The 19,203-nt window shown below is 42.5% G+C and overlaps 1 protein-coding gene across 1 annotated transcript in view; it reads right to left on the bottom strand.

The window, feature by feature from the left end:
* Window positions 1-5,510: 5,510 nt before the first annotated feature.
* Window positions 5,511-19,203, bottom strand: part of PRPS2 (phosphoribosyl pyrophosphate synthetase 2) — a 100,451-nt gene continuing 86,758 nt past the window's right edge. Inside the window, exons 5-7 of the mRNA XM_075336518.1 lie at window positions 13,108-13,281; window positions 8,736-8,895; window positions 5,511-8,351 (exon numbers count right to left, since the gene is read on the bottom strand). Coding sequence (XP_075192633.1) covers window positions 8,259-8,351; window positions 8,736-8,895; window positions 13,108-13,281 — 427 coding nt within the window. The 3' untranslated portion in view covers window positions 5,511-8,258. The remainder of the gene's footprint in view (window positions 8,352-8,735; window positions 8,896-13,107; window positions 13,282-19,203) is intronic.

The following is a 19,203-nucleotide window of genomic DNA, read 5'->3' as shown; positions in this document are numbered from 1 at the left end:
ATCACTGAAGACTACGATTTATGACGTAACCTTTCTATATTTCCTTCTGTTCTGATCAGATTGTTTCAGAATGAAATGAAGAATAGGCTGTCCTGTGTGTATATAATACACATGACTTGTCTTCTGTAGTTGCCCCTCTCTGCAGGCTCCATCTCCATTGTCAGTTTTCCTTGAGCTGCTCTTGTACATAGATGAGATCCCTACAACATGCATAGAAGAAATCTTGCAAAAATGAGCAGTGTTGCAGTGAGTCCAGCACTGGTGTGAGATAGAACACTTACTAGAATCAGCAGTATTATATATGTGTCTTTCCGCACATGCTTCTCAGTCATCCTCCTCCTCTTCCATATACATATATAGTTGCAGCTTGATCCCTAATTCAATCTAAGTCATCTCTGCCTCTCTGAAGCAGATTGAGAATGAGTGATCAGTGGGGTTTAGATATACACGTGGTCAAAACTGTTGGTACCCCCCGTTTAAATGAAGGAAAAACCCACAATGGTCCCAGAAATAACTTGAATTGGACAAAAGTAATAGTAAATAAAAAAAAAAAATCTATGAAAATTAACAAATTAAAGTGAGACATTGCTTTTCAACCATACTTCCGCAGAAATTTGAAAAAACTAAAACTCATGAAATAGGCTTGGACAGAAATGATGGTCCCTTAACTTAATATTTTGTTGTACAACCTTTTGAGGCAATCACTGAAATCAAACAATACCTGTAACTGTCAATGAGACTTCTGCACCTATTGCCAGGTATTTTGGTCCACTCAAAGAGCAAACTGCTCTAGTTGTCTTGTTTGAAGGTTGTTTCAGCTTCTTCCAAAGATGCTCAATAGGATTTAGGTCAGGGCTCATAGAAGGCCACTTCAGAATCGTCCAATGTTTTCCTTCATTCTTGGGTGTTTTTTTGCTCTGTGTTTTGGGTCGTTATCCTGTTCTTAGATCCATGAGCTGCGACTGAGACCAAGCTTTATGACACTGGGCAGCACATTTCGCTCTAGAATCCCTTGATAGTCTTGAGAGTTCATTGTAATCTGCAGATTCAAGACACCCTGTGCCAGATGCAGCAAAGCAGCCCCAGAACATAACAGAGCCTACTCCATGTTTCACAGTAGGGACAGTGTTCTTTTCATGATATGCTTCATTTTTCAGTCTGTGAACATAGAGCTGATGTGCCTTGCCAAAATGTTCCATTTTTGTCTCATCTGTCCATAGGACATTCTCCCAGAAGCTTTGTGGCTTGTCAACATGTAGTTTGGCAAATTCCAGTCTGGCTTTTTTATGTTTTTTTTTCAACAATAATGTCTTCCTTGGTAGTCTCCCACGAAGTCCACTTTGGCTCAAACAACGACGGATGGTGCAATCTGACACTGATGTTCACCTTTAATCTCTGTATAAGTTTTTCTGGACTCTTGTTACCATTCGTATTATCCGTCTCTTTTATTTGTCATCAATTTCCTCCCGTGGCCATGTCTAAGGAGGTTGGCTACAGTCCCATGGATCTTAAATTTCTGAATAAATGTGCAACTGTAGTCACAGGATCATCAAGTTGCTTGAACATGGTCTTATAACCTTTACCATTAACATGCTTGTCTATAATTTTCTTTCTAATCTCCTGAGATAACTCTTTCCTTCCATTCCTCTAGTCCATGTTGAGTGTGGTATACACCATGCCACCAAACATCACAGCGAGTATCTGTACCCCTATATAGATGTCCACTGACTGATTACAAGATTGTAGACACCTGTGATGCAAATTAGTGGACACAACTTAATTTAACATGTCTCTTCTTGTCACATTTTCAGGGGTACCATCATTTCTCTCTAGGCCTATTTCATGAGTTTTATTTTTTACAAATTTCTGTGGAAGCAATGACTGACTTTCATTTGTTCATTTTCATGGATTTTTTTTAATTTATTACTACTTTTGTCAGATTCAAGTTATTTCTGTGACCATTTTGGGTTTTTCTTTCATTAAACGAGATGAGAGGTACCAACAATTTTGACCACGTGTGCATGTTCTAAAATAAAATTATATTCTCTATGAGTCTCTTAAGTTTCTTATTACAGCTTATACTATCAATAAGGTTATTAATGGAGGTCTGAGGAATGTTCTACAATGCTGAATGCACTTGGGCATGCAAATACAGTAATAAAGATCTGCTGCTGGCACCTCAGTTTGCAGAGAGTCTGAGCAACACTATGCACTTCTTCAAAAGGAAACGTTACACTTTTCCTACTCATGGTATTATGGTGTGAGGCGTACAAAGTACAGCTGTCTGATCCTTCTAATCATTTCAAGTGCACTAACAGCTCGGCATTACGTTGATTTAAAGGTGGTATGGCCATTTCTCCAAAGTGATCCAGGAGCTTCTTTTCAACACATCAGACCACACATGTGCGCCAACTACTTTGAGCAGCTGGTGTTGGCCAAACATGCTACCATGGTCTGCAGCATTTCCAGACTGGTCTCCCATAGAGCACTGCTGGGACATCATTGATCGACAATTGCAAAGGGAACTGCCAGCAGTGGATCTTGATGATTTGTATGCACAAGTGCATTCAGAGTGACAGAACATTATACACTCAACATTGTAATTGCAACACCAAGAAATAAAAAAGGACAGGAAATTATGGAAAATACAAAATCAAACTTGTTTCTATTTCTTTCACCATTGTAGGTCATTAACAATATTCCAAACATCTTGATTTGTTCATTTTTGTGTATGAGCACAGAAACACACCTATGTACATGCCTGTATATATGGTTGTCTGAGGAACAGGCCACAGTTTAATGCACGAGGACTGGTCCCAGTAGCATAAGCAATATGCGGCCTGGCGTAGTCCTATTGAAAAACTACTACTGGGACATATTCGGCTTATCTTATGATAATTCAGTACACTTCCAGCAGCATTATATGTTGGTGCTAAGTTTCATTTCATCTTTAAATGAAAGTTTATTGAAGCAAAGTCAGTTCTCTATATGCATGCGTAGTGGGTATTTCAAAACACTCGAAAGCCTAAGTTGAAACAATACTTCCTCTGCAAGTGTTAGCATGTGAGATACAAGATATTTATATCTTAGAAACAACAAAAAGGAGTGGAAAGTTTTTTCATCAGTGTAATAATAAATGTGAAATGAAAAATGGTCACAAAGAAAGCATTTCTTGACGTTTACATATCAGACTGTAGCACTAGCTATACATATTTTATAACCATGCAGTTAGAGTGCACCCCTGAAGGCCATGGTCACACAGTGCATCGTTTCTAAGTACAAAGAGACAGCATTTTAGCCCCAAAATACACAAACGCATGCGTGTTGGATGCTTTTTACCGCATTTAAATCAAATCTATTGACTTGAAGGGCTCAAAAATGCTGGAAAAAACGCAAAAAGAATTGACATGCTACATCCTCAAAAATACAGACAAAAAAAAAAATGGACAATGTGGACAGCAAAATAGAAATCTCATGCTTTACTGGGGGAAGAAAATGCATGCGTTTAGGTACATCTGTGTGACCTCAAAAACACAATAAAAGAGGCACTGTGTAAACAAACTAAAATGTATGAATGTGCAGGCATTCATGTACGGTATATACCAAATGAGAATAGTTTACATTTGTGTGAATGCATGTATGTAGTGATCATACGTCTAAGTGTGTGCCTGCAAGTACTTCACTTTGATTGGGCGCTATACAAATGAAATGTTTTTTTTCCATACTTTGTACACTGCAAAATATTAAGTTCAGGAAAGGGTTACACCCTTGAACGGACAAGTAGTAGAGATGAAGGAAGGGGGTTTATATGTGTTGCAAAGATCAAATTGTGGGGTATCTTCATATGATGCAGATTTGTAACTGCCCTACTAATCAGAACAGAAATCCATGTGCATGCTAATAAAAGAAACCGCATATATGAATTTTAATTTCAATGTTCTAAAGTAATCTACAAATCATTATTTGTAATAGTACAACTGAAATGTGTGCCTGAAAGTTGGTAGCTCATTATAGTTTCCAACATGTATTAAATATGGTTTTTGTAGTCTTTTATGGCTCAGATGTTAAAGTCAAGTGAAAAAAAAACACTATTAGGGTATGTGCACACATTGCAGTATTGTTTCTCCAGTGAAAAATGCACCCTCTGGCTGGAAAAAAAAAAAAAACGCATCAAAAAATGCATGTGTTTTTGCCACATTTTCAGTGTGTTTTTGCCGCATTTTCAGTCCTGCTTTTTTTAACACTGTCAATGGCAAAATGCTGGGAAAAAGGCAGGAAAGAAGTGACATGCTGCTTCTTTTTTCTGCAACCAAGACTGCAGACAAAAAAGAAGCAATATGCGTACAACCTTTCGGATTTCTCACTTTGCTGGGGAAGGTTATACATGCCACAAACTGCACCTAAAACTGTAGCAAAAAAACAGCAAAAAAAGCAGAGTGCACACCTGCAGATATGGGGTTAATTTGCAGGTTAATACCATTTGGAACCTGCACTTCGAACCCTGCGGATGGTAGTAAAAGAACTTTAATACTTTAATACTCCCAGCAGTGATTGGGTTCCAGTTGGGGGGGGGGGAAGCAGTCAAGGATTCAGTCACCATTCTGGTATAGTAAGCGCTGACTGTAACTGCACCCCATGCATTGACTGATAGCAGATTCTAATACTGATCGGACTATCAGTCAGTGTGGAGTACGCTGGTTACAGACACCACTCTTGATACACAGCGCTCCGGCTTGATGATTAAAACCTGAATGCTGCCTGAAGGATTAAAGTTCTTTTCCTCCCAGCAGCAGATTTCAAGGTACAGGCGTCCAGCAGGTTACAAACACTATTAAGCTGCAGAAACCCCCCACATCTGCAGGTTAATAGCATTTTTTTCATATGACAGTTTCCCTTTAATTTCATCCAGGGTGTGACCACTGTGGACTATGAAAATAGAGAGCAGAGTTTACTTTTTTCCAACTCCTATAGAAATGAACGGGAGTTACAAAATCAGGGTAGCTCAGCCACTCTGAGCAGTTTCCTCATCCCTAGTGGCTGCTGCCTGGAAGGAAATTACAGACGTAGAGAAATACTTTGGCGTAGTGTTGGGGCTCTATTGCATTGATCAATTCAGTAGCTAAATTTCTCTTTATTCATATATTCATGGCAGTAATGCAGATTCCATTTTTCATATTTTCACTCTTACATATAGCTATTGGATTTTTCATGTGAGTATTCACACAGCAGTTTATGCTTTTCATATATTCCCCTTACATAGTCACTGGTGTGCATATCTTCTCTCCATATAGTGTAGATTTTTTAGGTTTTTGCACCCAGTTCAGACTCAGAATGGTGTTCCAGACGTTATCTCTTGATTGGAAGGAAATTACCGTCTCAGATATGAATAACCCTTTAAATGTCTTGCAAAAGTTTGAACAATATTTAAAAACCATGAACTATACTGAGATAAAAGACATATCAAAACTACAGTGGAACTTAAAATTAAGAAAAACACCACAAAAGATAAATTGGTCAACATAAAACTTACAATTTATTGATATTTTAAGCAAAAATATTCTGAAATGAACTGAAAAGACTAAGATAAAAGAAAAAAAAACAAGAAACAGGACTACAAACAGAAGAAACAGAGGTGATGCATTGTGCAGCTCTGATTTGATACCGCTTTGGTACAATACATATTCTAGTCAATTGAATGAGCAGTGAATAGATTACAGCTCATCTCAAGAAGAAATTTGCCATCACGTATCAGATACATTGTCAATATACAGAATTATCAAATTGCCACTTTTAAAGAAAAAAAAATGCATCTTATTTAAGGAAAATATTGCTTTTCGTAAAGGAGCAAAATTCAGCAGCAGAAGACGCAATAAGGAAAACATTTTATGTCAGTGTTTCAAAAACACATGGTAACCAAGCGGTAAACAGCAGGTATACATACTGAAACAAAGGCCGCACGGGACAGTTATCTGCTACTTGCTGCAATATTACACACCACACACAAACCATGTCTGATCTCATGTAGGCAGTGTAAAGATTATTCATGGGATTTCTCTCATTGTGATAATGGTAGCATAAGATCCTACAAGGGTCGATAAAAATTACGTTTTTTTTTAGTGAACACAGGTATATATTGAATCCAAAAGCTGGGCATAGAGCAGGTGTGACATAAAAAGGATAACAGCATTGAGACCATGTAACATGTATGTAGAAACCCACACATTAGCTTTGACTTGAAGGCTAATATATAAAATAAAAATCTATGACACTTTGTTAAATTAGGTAAATAGAAAAAAAGAAAAAAAAAAAAATTTAGAAAAGGAGTTGTCAAACTTTCAAGAAAGTGGACCTCAGCCCTTTAGAACACCTAAAATAACAAAAAGCAGGCAGACACCCTTCCCTGGTCGAGCGCTGGCTCCAGAGAGGACATCATTAGGACAGCATGCATCGCCACTATAGCCAATCACAGAACTCTGCTGCTATGCCAGACCGCATGACCCGCTGAGCCTAGTGATTAGCTACAGCAGTGATGTGCACTGTTGACGTGATGCCAACGCTGCAGCCAAAACACAGAGCCCAAGCAGCTGGAGGGAGAGCAAGTCCCTGCTCCAATTGTGATTTTAGGCCATTTCGAGCGTCTTCATGAAAGTGGAAAACATCTTTAACCTACTTATAGCCTCTCGCCCCAACCACTATATTACTGTCATCCTTTTTTTTTTTTATTATTTTTAGATAAAGAACCATTGCAAAAAAACCTCAAACCTCTGCTTGATCCTTGCCTTGTTGTGTAGGGTAAAGCGAAAGATTTCTACAGTACTCGGAAGAAAAATGGAAGTACACCGCTCAGCTGTATGAGCAATTGATTGGGATCTTAGTCTCATGGATTCCCCCAGATGACTTGTCAGAATATTTTTTAACACTAGAAGTCCCAGAGAGGGGTCATTTGACATTTCTACCGTTGGAACCCTATGGAGCTCGAAATTCTTGGGACTTCTAGTGTTAAGAAACCACTAATAGTGTAGTAGGGAAGCTTTACGTCAGTGGTGCAAACCCTTTTTCTGGTTTGAGGGCCAGTATTGTCAGATTATCCCAAGAGCAGCAGGGTATTCTCATATAACACCTCCTATAAAATACAGCAGACATGCGAGTTATCATCTAGCCTTATGATCACTTTCTCTCTGGATGCTAAACAGAGAAGAGTCCTTCAATTAGTATGCGCCAAAGATGGCTGGGGGCCAGACAATGCATCAGGTTGGGTACCTCAGCTTGAGGCCGGTGTCACACTTACGAATGACTAGTGTGGGAATTGAGTGGCATCACCGGGCACAGCCAACCACTGTCCGGACAAAAGCTGGCAGCTGCATAGAAATAGGTGCAGAAGAGTGGCAGGCCACACCAGGTGATACGACACTGTTCTAACGCAAGTGACATGCAAGTGTGCCACCGGCCATATACTGCAAGATTAGGCTCCAGTACAATTTCTGCAGCAATGTTTATTTCAATATTGTACGATTTACTGTGATACTTTACAAATTCTCTGCGTAAGGTGGCATTAAAGTCATAAATAGGGCCAGTCTGCAGTGCAGCTGATCCAAGCTGTGACTTTCCCACATAAAGCAAGATTTTGGGCACAAGTAACTAAAACAATTTTAATAGATCTCTCCTGTTTCCCTAACAAAATTTTTTTTTTTAATTAGTATGAAAAAGGATTTAGCACTTAAAAGTTTTACATGAATACTCTACTATAAAAAGCCCCACCGTTGTGTAGAGGCAATCTAGGAACTAAATATCTGCTAATATTAACAACTGCATAATGTACAAAATAGGAATTATTGCCCTAATAATAGTTCCCTACTGTTTCCAAACAACCCCAATTCCTCAAAGCTGTTCACTGGAAAAGTCAACATTCAAAGTGTCAAAACTACCCGGCAATATTCACCGAAAATCAGCTCCTGCGAGTACACAGCCATAAATGTATCCAAAACATCCACAAAAGGATTTATTAAATAGAAAACAAAAAAAAAAAAAAAAAGGGATGACCAGTTTGAACCCAGGGGCTGCTTTCACTACAGCCATATGGAGAAAGCAGTCAAAAATACTATTTTGTTTTTGCTAAACGGCACACTTCCAAGTATAGGGGAGAAAGGTACAGTTTCCTTGAAATGCTAACAGGCATTTTATTATCTGGCTTTTGGTTAAATCTGCTTTAAAAAATAAAAATAGAAGAAGAGGATTGTTGCATGCAAGGAACCAATCTTTTATAACGGGACATGGCTGAAGAGGTATGACACAGATTCCCCATTATGAGTCCTTCTAATCGCCTCTGCTAATATCATGGATATGTCGATGACCTAAGGATTGAGGGGAAAAAGAAAACGTTAGTAAAATTCCTTTTAAGATTCAGACTTTCACTGGCAAAGATATTTAGTGGCAGCTTCTACATCAATCATATAATTGAGGAAGTGGTCATGATGATGCAAAATCTCCCCTCTCCCTCATAGTGGAGCTCTCACGCTGCAGCAGGAACATTATATATAGTGTAGATTATAGGACAAAACTCACCTTACCCTTCACTATCATCCTGCCTGGTCTATCTAAATATACTAAAATATTTTTAAACATACAAGTATAATAGGGTTTATACAGAGCGGTATGACTCACTAACAGCGTGACCTAATAAAATGAAATCCCTCCAAACTTTTAAATTCTAGGATTAGGTTGGATGGTTTCAGTACCTGGATCTTTGAGCAGTGCTTCATTTTATCTTCTTGTGGTATTGTGTTGGTTACGACTACAGCTTCAAACGCTGCGTTATTAATCCGAGAGATTGCAGGTCCAGAGAATATGCCATGCGTTAAAATCGCATAAACCTTGATGGCCCCGGCAGAAAGTAACCTTTTAAAAGGGAAAGAACCGTGTTGTGTTAAAGATTTTACACATGTTTTTATGTAAACAGAGGTGGAAGAAATACATACAGCTTAGAAGATTATGGGTTTAAAAAGGTTATTAAAAAAATGTAAAAATATAACCTTCAAGTCTATTCATGGTCAATATCATCTGAGACATGAGTTGTGGAAGGCGGTAGCCAACAATCACAGCTGATCTGGCACAGCCCCATGTCCTTGACATCACTGCACTGTCAAAATAGGCTACAGCATTAAAAAGGGGAGGTCCGACATACAAACTAAATCTGTATCTATTTAATGCAATAATCTAAACTAATTTCTAATATACTTTAAGTAAAATTTCCCTCTCCTTGCCTAACTACACCAAGTGTTTTTGTTTTTTTTTTACCACTTCCATTATTGCTGATGCAGGCCAGGAAACGTAAACAAAGTATCATCAGGGGGCAGAGACTGTAGTCACTGCTGCAGCCCTTGCCCCATCTCTGGCAGTGACGCTCATTTCAGGGCCTGGTATAGGCCCTGCAAGTGATGGTGTTCATCTCTGCACACCAGATAGTCTTAGAACTTCTTGGCAAGAATAATGAAAAGAGCATATACAGCATGGGAGGAATATAGCTATCCAACAGCATGTGTGAAAAAGACTTAGGTATACTAATAGATCTCAGACTGAACATGAGCCAATAGTGTGACGCAGCAGCAAAAAAGGCAAACAATTCTAGGATATATTAACAGAAGCATACATTCTAGATCACATGAAGTTATCATCCCCATTTACTCCTCTTTGGTCAGACCTCATCTGGACTATTGTGTCCAGTTCTGGGCACCACATTTTAAAAAAAAAAAAAAAAAAAAAAAAAACATGAAAAAACTGGAGCAAGTTCAGAGAAGAGTGACCAGAATGGTGACTGGACTGCAAACTACAGTTAGGTCCAGAAATATTTGGACAGTGACACAATTTTCGCGAGTTGGGCTCTGCATGCCACCACATTGGATTTGAAATGAAACCTCTACAACAGAATTCAAGTGCAGATTGTAACGTTTAATTTGAAGGTTTGAACAAAAATATCTGATAGAAATTGTAAAGAAATGTGTACAATTCCTACAAACACTCCACATTTTAGGAGGTCAAAAGTAATTGGACAAATAAACCAAACCCAAACAAAATATTTGTATTTTCAATATTTTGTTGCGAATCCTTTGGAGGCAATCACTGCCTTAAGTCTGGAACCCATGGACATCACCAAACGCTGGGTTTCCTCCTTCTTAATGCTTTGCCAGGCCTTTACAGCCGCAGCCTTCAGGTCTTGCTTGTTTGTGGGTCTTTCCGTCTTAAGTCTGGATTTGAGCAAGTGAAATGCATGCTCAATTGGGTTAAGATCTGGTGATTGACTTGGCCATTGCAGAATGTTCCACTTTTTTGCACTCATGAACTCCTGGGTAGCTTTGGCTGTATGCTTGGGGTCATTGTCCATCTGTACTATGAAGCGCCGTCCGATCAACTTTGCGGCATTTGGCTGAACCTGGGCTGCAAGTATATCCCGGTACACTTCAGAATTCATCCGGCTACTCTTGTCTGCTGTTATGTCATCAATAAACACAAGTAATTGCAGCCCTTAGAGACCCTTGTCCAATTACTTTTGGTCCCTTGAAAAAGGAGGCTATGCATTACAGAGCTATGATTCCTAAACCCTTTCTCCGATTTGGATGTGAAAACTCTCATATTGCAGCTGGGAGTGTGCACTTTCAGCCCATATTATATATATAATTGTATTTCTGAACATGTTTTTGTAAACAGCTAAAATAACAAAACTTGTGTCACTGTCCAAATATTTCTGGACCTAACTATGTCCTATGAGGAACGGTTACAGGATTTAGGATTATTTAGCTTGCAAAAGAGATGACTGAGAGGAGACTTAATGGCGGTCTACAAATATCTTAAAGGCTGTCACACTGTAGAGGGATCAGTTTTATTCTCATTTTCACAAGGAAAGATTAGAAGCAATGGGATGGAACTGATGGGGAGGAGACACAGATCAGATATTAGAAAAAACTTTTTGACAGTGAGGGTGATCAACGAGTGGAACAGGCTGCCATGAGAGGTGGCGAGTTCTCCTTCAATGGAAGTCTTTAAGAAGAGGTTGGACGGACATCTGTCTGGGATGATTTAGTGAATCCTGCTTTGAGCAGGAGGTTGGACTAGAGGACCCAGGAGGTCCATTCCAACTCTAATATTCTATGATTCTATGAACACATAATAATGGCTTTTTCAGACCTCTGTGCACAGACCAGAATGCATGGACTGCCCATAGATCTCCCGACCAGCGCTTTTCGACTTCATATATTTCTATGAGGCGGTCATGCTCAGGTCTGTTGCATTGCAGTCTGGGCACGGACTGGCCACTGGTCTCCTGTGACGAGCGCAACAGTGTTGTAAAAATATATGAAGATATCAGACTATGGTCAGGAGAGTTGCAGCCAGTTCGTGCATTCTGGTCTGTGCATGGACCATGTTGCACAGAGTTCTGAAAAAGCCCTAACAGTGGGCTCTTCTCTAGTGCCAGCTCGTTACTACTGATCTAAGCCGGCAACAGAAAGCGTGCGGTCATTGTGCACATCGCACAGCAATCATGGACTAGCCCCTGAAACTAGTGTCACTGATGAAGAGGCTGTGGCAGTGACTGCAGCCTCTGATGATGCTTTGTTTGAGTATTCCAGCATGCACGGGGATTCTCAGACAAAGTCATCAAAAAAGGAAGTAGTTTAATTTAAAAAAAAAAATCTTTCGTTCACCAACTACACTAATTGGTTTTCTTTTTTTCTTCTTTTTGTTAGGTATATTAGAAATAAGTTATTGCATTAAATAATTATTTAGGATGCAAATTACGTTGTATGTCAGATCAGCCCTTTAAAGTACTACTGTAAATGTACTGAGCATAAAGTATGTTAAAGGGGTTGTCTGGTCACAATATATTGATACCTATACCCTGGATTGGTCCCCAATATTAGATTGGAGAGAGTCTGACATATGGTATACCCAAATCCGCAGACAGACTCCAGCAGTGGCCAGAAGTAGACACCTAGAACAGAGCTGCAAAGTGCAGCTCCATCCAATGTGTAGCAATCACTGCAGAAAATCTGCTATTTCTCATGAAACAAATTAAATGTAAAGGTCATAACTGGTTAGCAAAGCCATAGACAGGCTGCATTTCCATAGGATCAGGCTGCCGAACAAAAACATCTTGAATGGAGCTGCAAAGCTAAACTCCAATCAACATGTAATGCACAACCAATGCAGAACAGCTCCTATTCATGTTAATTGCTCTGTTCCCTGTGTTTATATTAAGCTACCAGCAGAGCTTTGAACAGCTTATAGGTACCAGACCACAAGGATCTCATATTGATGACCTATCCAATGGACAATCACCTCTAACTAGATCAACAGTTCTCTCTCTTCAACATTAAAAGGGCTTCTTCACTATCCGACAACCACTTCTTGATGGGAATCTGTCAGCCGGTTATTATGTTAAAACACAGAAATCAGCAATGTGTCATTTATCAGCCTGTGGGCCATTTTCTTATAACGAAGGTTTTATCACTAGATGATCATCATTACTGGGCTACAGCACAAAAATGCGTGCTAGACTGACCACGCAGCTCATGGTCACTATACAATGTACATTGAGAGCCTGGTGTGGGTGGAGTTACTTTCTCAGCTCTTCTTCTTCCTACATCTAAGAACTCTGTGTCATAAACGCGACCCCCAGTAAATTAAGTGATATTGTTGGATTCAGTGTAATTTTTCCAACACTCTGCTTTGCTCAAAAGAGGTAGCAAAACTCTGGTGACAGATTCCATTTATTAGCTCTGTAGAGCAAGACAAAAGTTATTTAAAAAAAAAAAAAAAATATATAAATATTATTATTATTATTATTATTATTATTATTATTATTATCGTAGCACATTTCTCCATGATTTGCATGGCTCCCTCCGGCGGTCACATTACATAAGTAGTCACATTACTGCGAACTGGCTGCAGTTTCACAATTCTGTGCAGTGATGTTCTGTCAAACGGCCGCGGGAGGACCGAGGAAATGGCGTAAGAACAATAGTTTAATTTTTTATTTTTTTTTTCCAATTGGGCGAACCCTACCTATATTCCTGCATCAAAATGTAGTTTGATTTATAATGTGCGAAGACTCACTTGTCAGCAGCATGGCATATAGTGCCACATGTGTCAGCCATGTCATCCACTAGAATAGCAATCCGGTCCTTCACATCTCCAACTAACACCATCCTGTCTACCTCGTTGGCTTTCTTCCTTTCTTTGTGGATTAGTGCAAATTCAACATTAAGTCGGTCTGCGATTGAAGTCACCCTGCAAAGCAACAAAGACATAATCTGCTTAAAATACACAAAATAGAAATGATCTTGTGCTCACACCTGTCACTAGAGAACAACCGATGAAGATATTGTAAAGCAGTAAAGAAGGAAATGGCGCCCTCTAGTGGACAAGAGTGCTTCCGCCATAGGAGAAAAAAAAGCTGGAAAATGTAAAATTGTTTTAAAGATTTTCACAAAAAAAAACCCCCCACGATTTATTAAAGAAAAAAGTGTCCATGCCTAAATTTTCTTGAATTTGGTTTTGTTATTCAATATTTCATGAATTAAAGGACCGCGTCAGTGATTTTTATTTTATACTGACTCGGCTAGCGGGGATGTGTAATGAGTGTGGTAACATCGGCCGGTGTCTCCTGCCTTTTTCAGCAGGTCCCCGATGTCATGTGACCGCTTTTGTAACCTGCCCAATCACACGGTCTTTGCTGTGCTGATAGGTTTGCATTGACAAAGTAAGCTATTAGACTCATAATGAAAGCTCTATGACGTCCGAATTTCATATACAGTACTTTCATTGAGAATTCCAGCTCGGCTGCCTCCCGCTCCTAACCCCTGCTCATTATACTCACTGAATATTCACTCCACTGAGAAGCTGGAAGCAGGAGCATCGCGGGGGACTTCAGTGCTGGAGACCACATCGCTGGGGACAGGTGAGTATCCAGGTGGGTGTGTGTGGGGGTGTGCGCGTGCGTGTGTTCAGTGTATACATGCATGTGCACACTGAACACCCCACCCACCCACACCTGAAACGCACGAACACTGCAGAAGATTTGGCATAGCAGAACGCAGACGTGCGCACATATCCTTAACCCCTTCAGCCCCGGGGCACTTTCCGTTTTTGCGTTTTTGTTTTTTGCTCCCCTTCTTCCAAGAACCGTAACTTTTTTATTTTGCCGTCAATCTTGCCATGAGGGCTTGTTTTTTGCAGGACAAGTTGTACTTTTAAATGAAACCATAAGTTTTACCATATAGTGTACTGGAAAACAGCAAAAAAATTCCAAATGCGGAAAAATTGCAAAAAAAGTGTGATGGCACAATAGTTTTTGGGATGTTTTATTCACGGTGTTCACTATATGGTAAAACTGATGTGTGGGTATGATGCCTGAGGTCGGTGCGAGTTTGTAGACACCAAACATGTATAGGTTTACTTGTATCTAAGGGGTTAAAAAAAAAATCACAAGTTAGTCCAATAAAAGTGGCGCACGTCTTGCGCCATTTTCCGAAACACGTAGCGTTCTTATTTTTTGGGATCTATGGCTCAGTGACTGCTTATTTTTTGCGTCTCGAGCTGACGTTTCTAATGGTACCATTTTTGTGCAGATGCTACGTTTTGATCGCCTGTTATTGCATTTTGCGTGCAACTTGCGGCGACCAAAAAACGTAATTTTGGCGTTTAGAATTTTTTTGCCACTACGCCGTTTACCAATCAGATTAATTGATTTTATATTTTGATAGATCGGGCATTTCTGAACGCGGCGATACCAAATATGTGTATAGTTATTTTTTAACCCTTTAATTTTCAATGGGGGAAAAGGGGGGGTGATTTGAACTTTTAGGTTTTTTTTTGTTTTTTTTTAAAACTGTTTTTTTTACTTTTTTTTTATTTTACTAGTCCCCCTAGGGGGCTATAGCGATCAGCAATCCGATCGCTATTATCTATCTGCTGATCACAGCTATACAGCTGTAAACCGCAGATACAGTCACTTTCTTTTTCCCTCTGTTCCGTGCCGAGGGAAAACGAAAGTGAAACATCATAGCTGCAGGCATCATCACATGACCCTATGCTACGATGGCAACCACCGATAGTCACGTGATCACGCACGTGACTTCCGGTGGGGGCGGCGGTAAGTAAAAAACATGGCCGCGCGCATTTAATTTAGATCTTGCTGCCAGACTTTGGCAGCAAGATTTAAGAGGTTAATGGCTAGCAGGCACACATGTCAGCTGTTGAAAACAGCTGATGTGTGCCGACCGCCGCCGCCTGCCCGCGGCAGGGGGCGGGGCTTAACGGGACACGCTCCATGACGGATATATCTGTCCATGGTCGTTAAGGGGTTAATGTCAGGCCAAGTTTGACCCAGCTGTCTTGGGGTGGCACAGTGTCCTCCGATCAGCTGTTCTTCCCTTCTGTTGTAACCGCGCGCACTCCTGCGGTCACAAGAGAGCAGAAAATGAGGGCGCATGCGCTGCCCTCTCAGTTGAAAGAATAGCAGGGGGTAACACGATATTCACAAAGATGGCGCCAGAGATAAGCGCTATGCGCAGGCGCCAACTCCGATGCCATCTTAATGAAAAGTAAAATAAGCATAGACAACAGAGAGAGGAACAGGCGGCAAGGGGGGTGGCGGGGGGGAAATCCAGATGAATACTCGCCTGTTTATTATCTGCTCCTGTGCAATTGTCAATCAAGCAGCTGCTGAATTTATAAACTTCACTTTCTTGGATTTGAAGAAGGGAATTTTGTTTACTTACTGTAAATTCCTTTTCTTCTAGCTCCAATTGGGAGACCCAGACAATTGGGTGTATAGCTACTGCCTCCGGAGGCCACACAAAGTATTACACTAAAAAGTGTAAGGCCCCTCCCCTTCTGGCTATACACCCCCCCGTGGGATCACGGGCTCCTCAGTTTTAGTGCAAAAGCAAGAAGGAGGAAAGCCAATAACTGTTTTAAAGACAAATTCAATCCGAGGAACAACATCGGAGAACTGAACTCTTCAACATGAACAACATGTGCACCCGAAAAAACAAAATCCCTAAGAAAACAGGGCGGGTGCTGGGTCTCCCAATTGGAGCTAGAAGAAAAGGAATTTACGGTAAGTAAACAAAATTCCCTTCTTTTGTCGCTCCTAATTGGGAGACCCAGACAATTGGGACGTCCAAAAGCAGTCCCTGGGTGGGTAAAAGAATACCTCGTGATAGGGCCGTCAAACAGCCCTTTCCTACAGGTGGGCCACCGCCGCCTGAAGGACTTGTCTACCTAGGCTGGCATCCGCCGAAGCGTAGGTATGCACCTGATAATGCTTGGTAAAAGTGTGCAGACTCGACCAGGTAGTCGCCTGGCACACCTGCTGAGCCGTAGCCTGGTGCCGTAATGCCCAGGACGCACCCACGGCTCTGGTAGAATGGGCCTTCAGTCCTGATGGAATCGGAAGCCCAGCAGAACGGTAGGTGTGAAGAATTGGTTCCTTGATCCACCGCGCCAGGGTGGATTTGGAAGCTTGCGACCCCTTACGCTGACCAGCGACAAGGATAAAGAGTGCATCCGAGCGGCGCAGGGGCGCCGTGCGGGAAATGTAGATCCTGAGTGCTCTCACCAGATCCAATAAATGCAAACCTTTTTCAAATTGGTGAACTGGATGCGGACACAAAGACGGTAAAGTGATATCCTGGTTGAGATGAAAGGAGGATACCACCTTAGGAAGAAATTCTGGAATTGGACGCAGAACTACCTTGTCCTGGTGAAATACTAGGAAGGGAGATCTGCATGATAACGCCGCCAGCTCGGACACTCTCCGAAGAGACGTAACCGCCACTAGAAAGGCCACTTTCTGTGAAAGACGAGAAAGGGAAACATCCTTCAAAGGCTCGAAAGGCGGCTTCTGGAGAGCAATTAGGACCTTGTTCAGATCCCAGGGCTCCAACGGCCGCTTGTAAGGGGGGACGATATGACAAACCCCTTGCAGGAACGTGCGTACCTGAGGAAGTCGCGCTAGGCGCTTCTGAAAAAATACGGATAGCGCGGAGACTTGACCTTTAAGGGAGCCGAGCGACAAACCTTTGTCCAACCCAGACTGCAGGAAGGAAAGAAAAATAGGCAATGCAAATGGCCAGGGAGAAACTCCCTGAGCAGAGCACCAAGATAAGAATATCTTCCACGTCCTGTGGTAGATCTTGGCGGAGGATGGTTTCCTAGCCTGTCTCATGGTGGCAACCACTTCATGAGATAAACCTGAAGCCGCTAGGATCCAGGACTCAATGGCCACACAGTCAGGTTCAGGGCCGCAGAATTCAGATGGAAAAACGGCCCTTGAGACAGCAAGTCTGGACGGTCTGGCAGAGCCCACGGTTGGCCTACCGTGAGGTGCCACAGATCCGGGTACCACGACCTCCTTGGCCAGTCTGGAGCGACGAGGATGGCGCGGCGGCAGTCGGCCCTGATCTTGCGCAGCACCCTGGGCAACAACGCCAGAGGTGGGAACACATAAGGTAGCCTGAACTGCGACCAATCCTGAACTAGGGCGTCTGCCGCCAGAGCTCGGTAATCGTGGGATCGCGCCATGAAAACCGGGACCTTGTTGTTGTGCCGTGACGCCATCAGATCGACGTCCGGCATCCCCCAGCGGCGACAGATCTCCTGAAACACGTCCGGGTGAAGGGACCATTCCCCTGCGTCCATGCCCTGGCGACTGAGAAAGTCTGCTTCCCAGTTTTCCACGCCTGGTATGTGAACTGCGGATATGGTGGATGCCGTGTCTTCCACCCACGTCAGAATCCGCCGGACTTCCTGGAAGGCCTGCCGACTGCGTGTTCCCCCTTGGTGGTTGATGTATGCCACCGCTGTGGAGTTGTCCGACTGAATTCGGATCTGCTTGCCTGCTAGCCACTGCTGGAAGGCTTGTAGGGCAAGATAGACTGCTCTGATTTCCAGAACATTGATTTGAAGGGTGGACTCTTTCCGAGTCCACGTACCGTGAGCCCTGTGGTGGAGAAACACTGCTCCCCACCCTGACAGGCTCGCGTCTGTCGTGACCACCGCCCAGGATGGGGGTAGGAACGACTTTCCTTTCGACAATGAGGTGGGAAGAAGCCACCACCGGAGAGAGTCCTTGGCTGTCTGAGAGAGGGAGACATCCCTGTCGAGGGATGTCGACTTCCCGTCCCATTGGCGGAGAATGTCCCATTGAAGTGGACGCAGATGAAACTGCGCGAAAGGAACTGCTTCCATTGCCGCTACCATCTTCCCTAGGAAGTGCATGAGGCGCCTCAAGGGGTGCGACTGGCCCTGAAGGAGAGATTGCACCCCTGTCTGTAGTGAACACTGTTTGTCCAGTGGAAGTTTCACTATCGCTGAGAGAGTATGAAACTCCATGCCAAGATATGTTAGTGATTGGGTCGGGGTTAGATTTGACTTTGAAAAGTTGATAATCCACCCGAAACCCTGGAGAGTCTTCAGTGCCACGTTCAGACTGTGCTGGCATGCCTCTTGAGAGGGTGCCTTGATAAGTAGATCGTCCAAATACGGAATCACAGAGTGACCTTGCGAGTGCAGGACTGCCACTACTGCTGCCATAACCTTGGTAAAGACCCGAGGGGCTGTCGCCAGCCCGAAAGGTAGAGCTACGAACTGCAGGTGTTCGCTTCCTACAACGAAGCGTAGAAAACGCTGATGCTCTGGCGCAATCGGCACGTGGAGATAAGCATCCTTGATGTCTATTGATGCTAGGAAATCTCCTTGAGACATTGAGGCGATGACTGAGCGGAGGGATTCCATCCGGAACCGCCTGGTTTTCCCGTGTTTGTTGAGCAGCTTTAGATCCAGGACGGGACGGAACGACCCGTCCTTCTTTGGCACCACAAACAAATTGGAGTAAAAACCGCGACCTCGTTCCTGAAGAGGAACGGGAGTCACCACTCCTTCCGCCTTTAGGGCGGACACCGCTTGCAGAAGAGCATCTGCTCGGTCGGGAGGTGGAGAAGTTCTGAAGAAGCGAGTTGGAGGACGAGAACTGAACTCTATCCTGTACCCGTGAGACAGAATGTCTCTCACCCAACGGTCTTTGACCTGTGACAGCCAAATGTCGCCAAAGCGGGAGAGCCTGCCACCGACCGAGGATGCGGAGAGAGGAGGCTGAAAGTCATGAGGAAGCCGTCTTGGTAACGGTTCTTCCGGCTGTCTTTTTTG

This window comes from Anomaloglossus baeobatrachus, chromosome 2, assembly GCF_048569485.1.
Source record: "Anomaloglossus baeobatrachus isolate aAnoBae1 chromosome 2, aAnoBae1.hap1, whole genome shotgun sequence".
Taxonomy (NCBI): Eukaryota; Metazoa; Chordata; class Amphibia; order Anura; family Aromobatidae; genus Anomaloglossus; species Anomaloglossus baeobatrachus.
The sequence above is the reverse complement of the archived record's forward strand: the minus strand, read 5'-3'. Positions and strand labels throughout refer to the sequence as shown.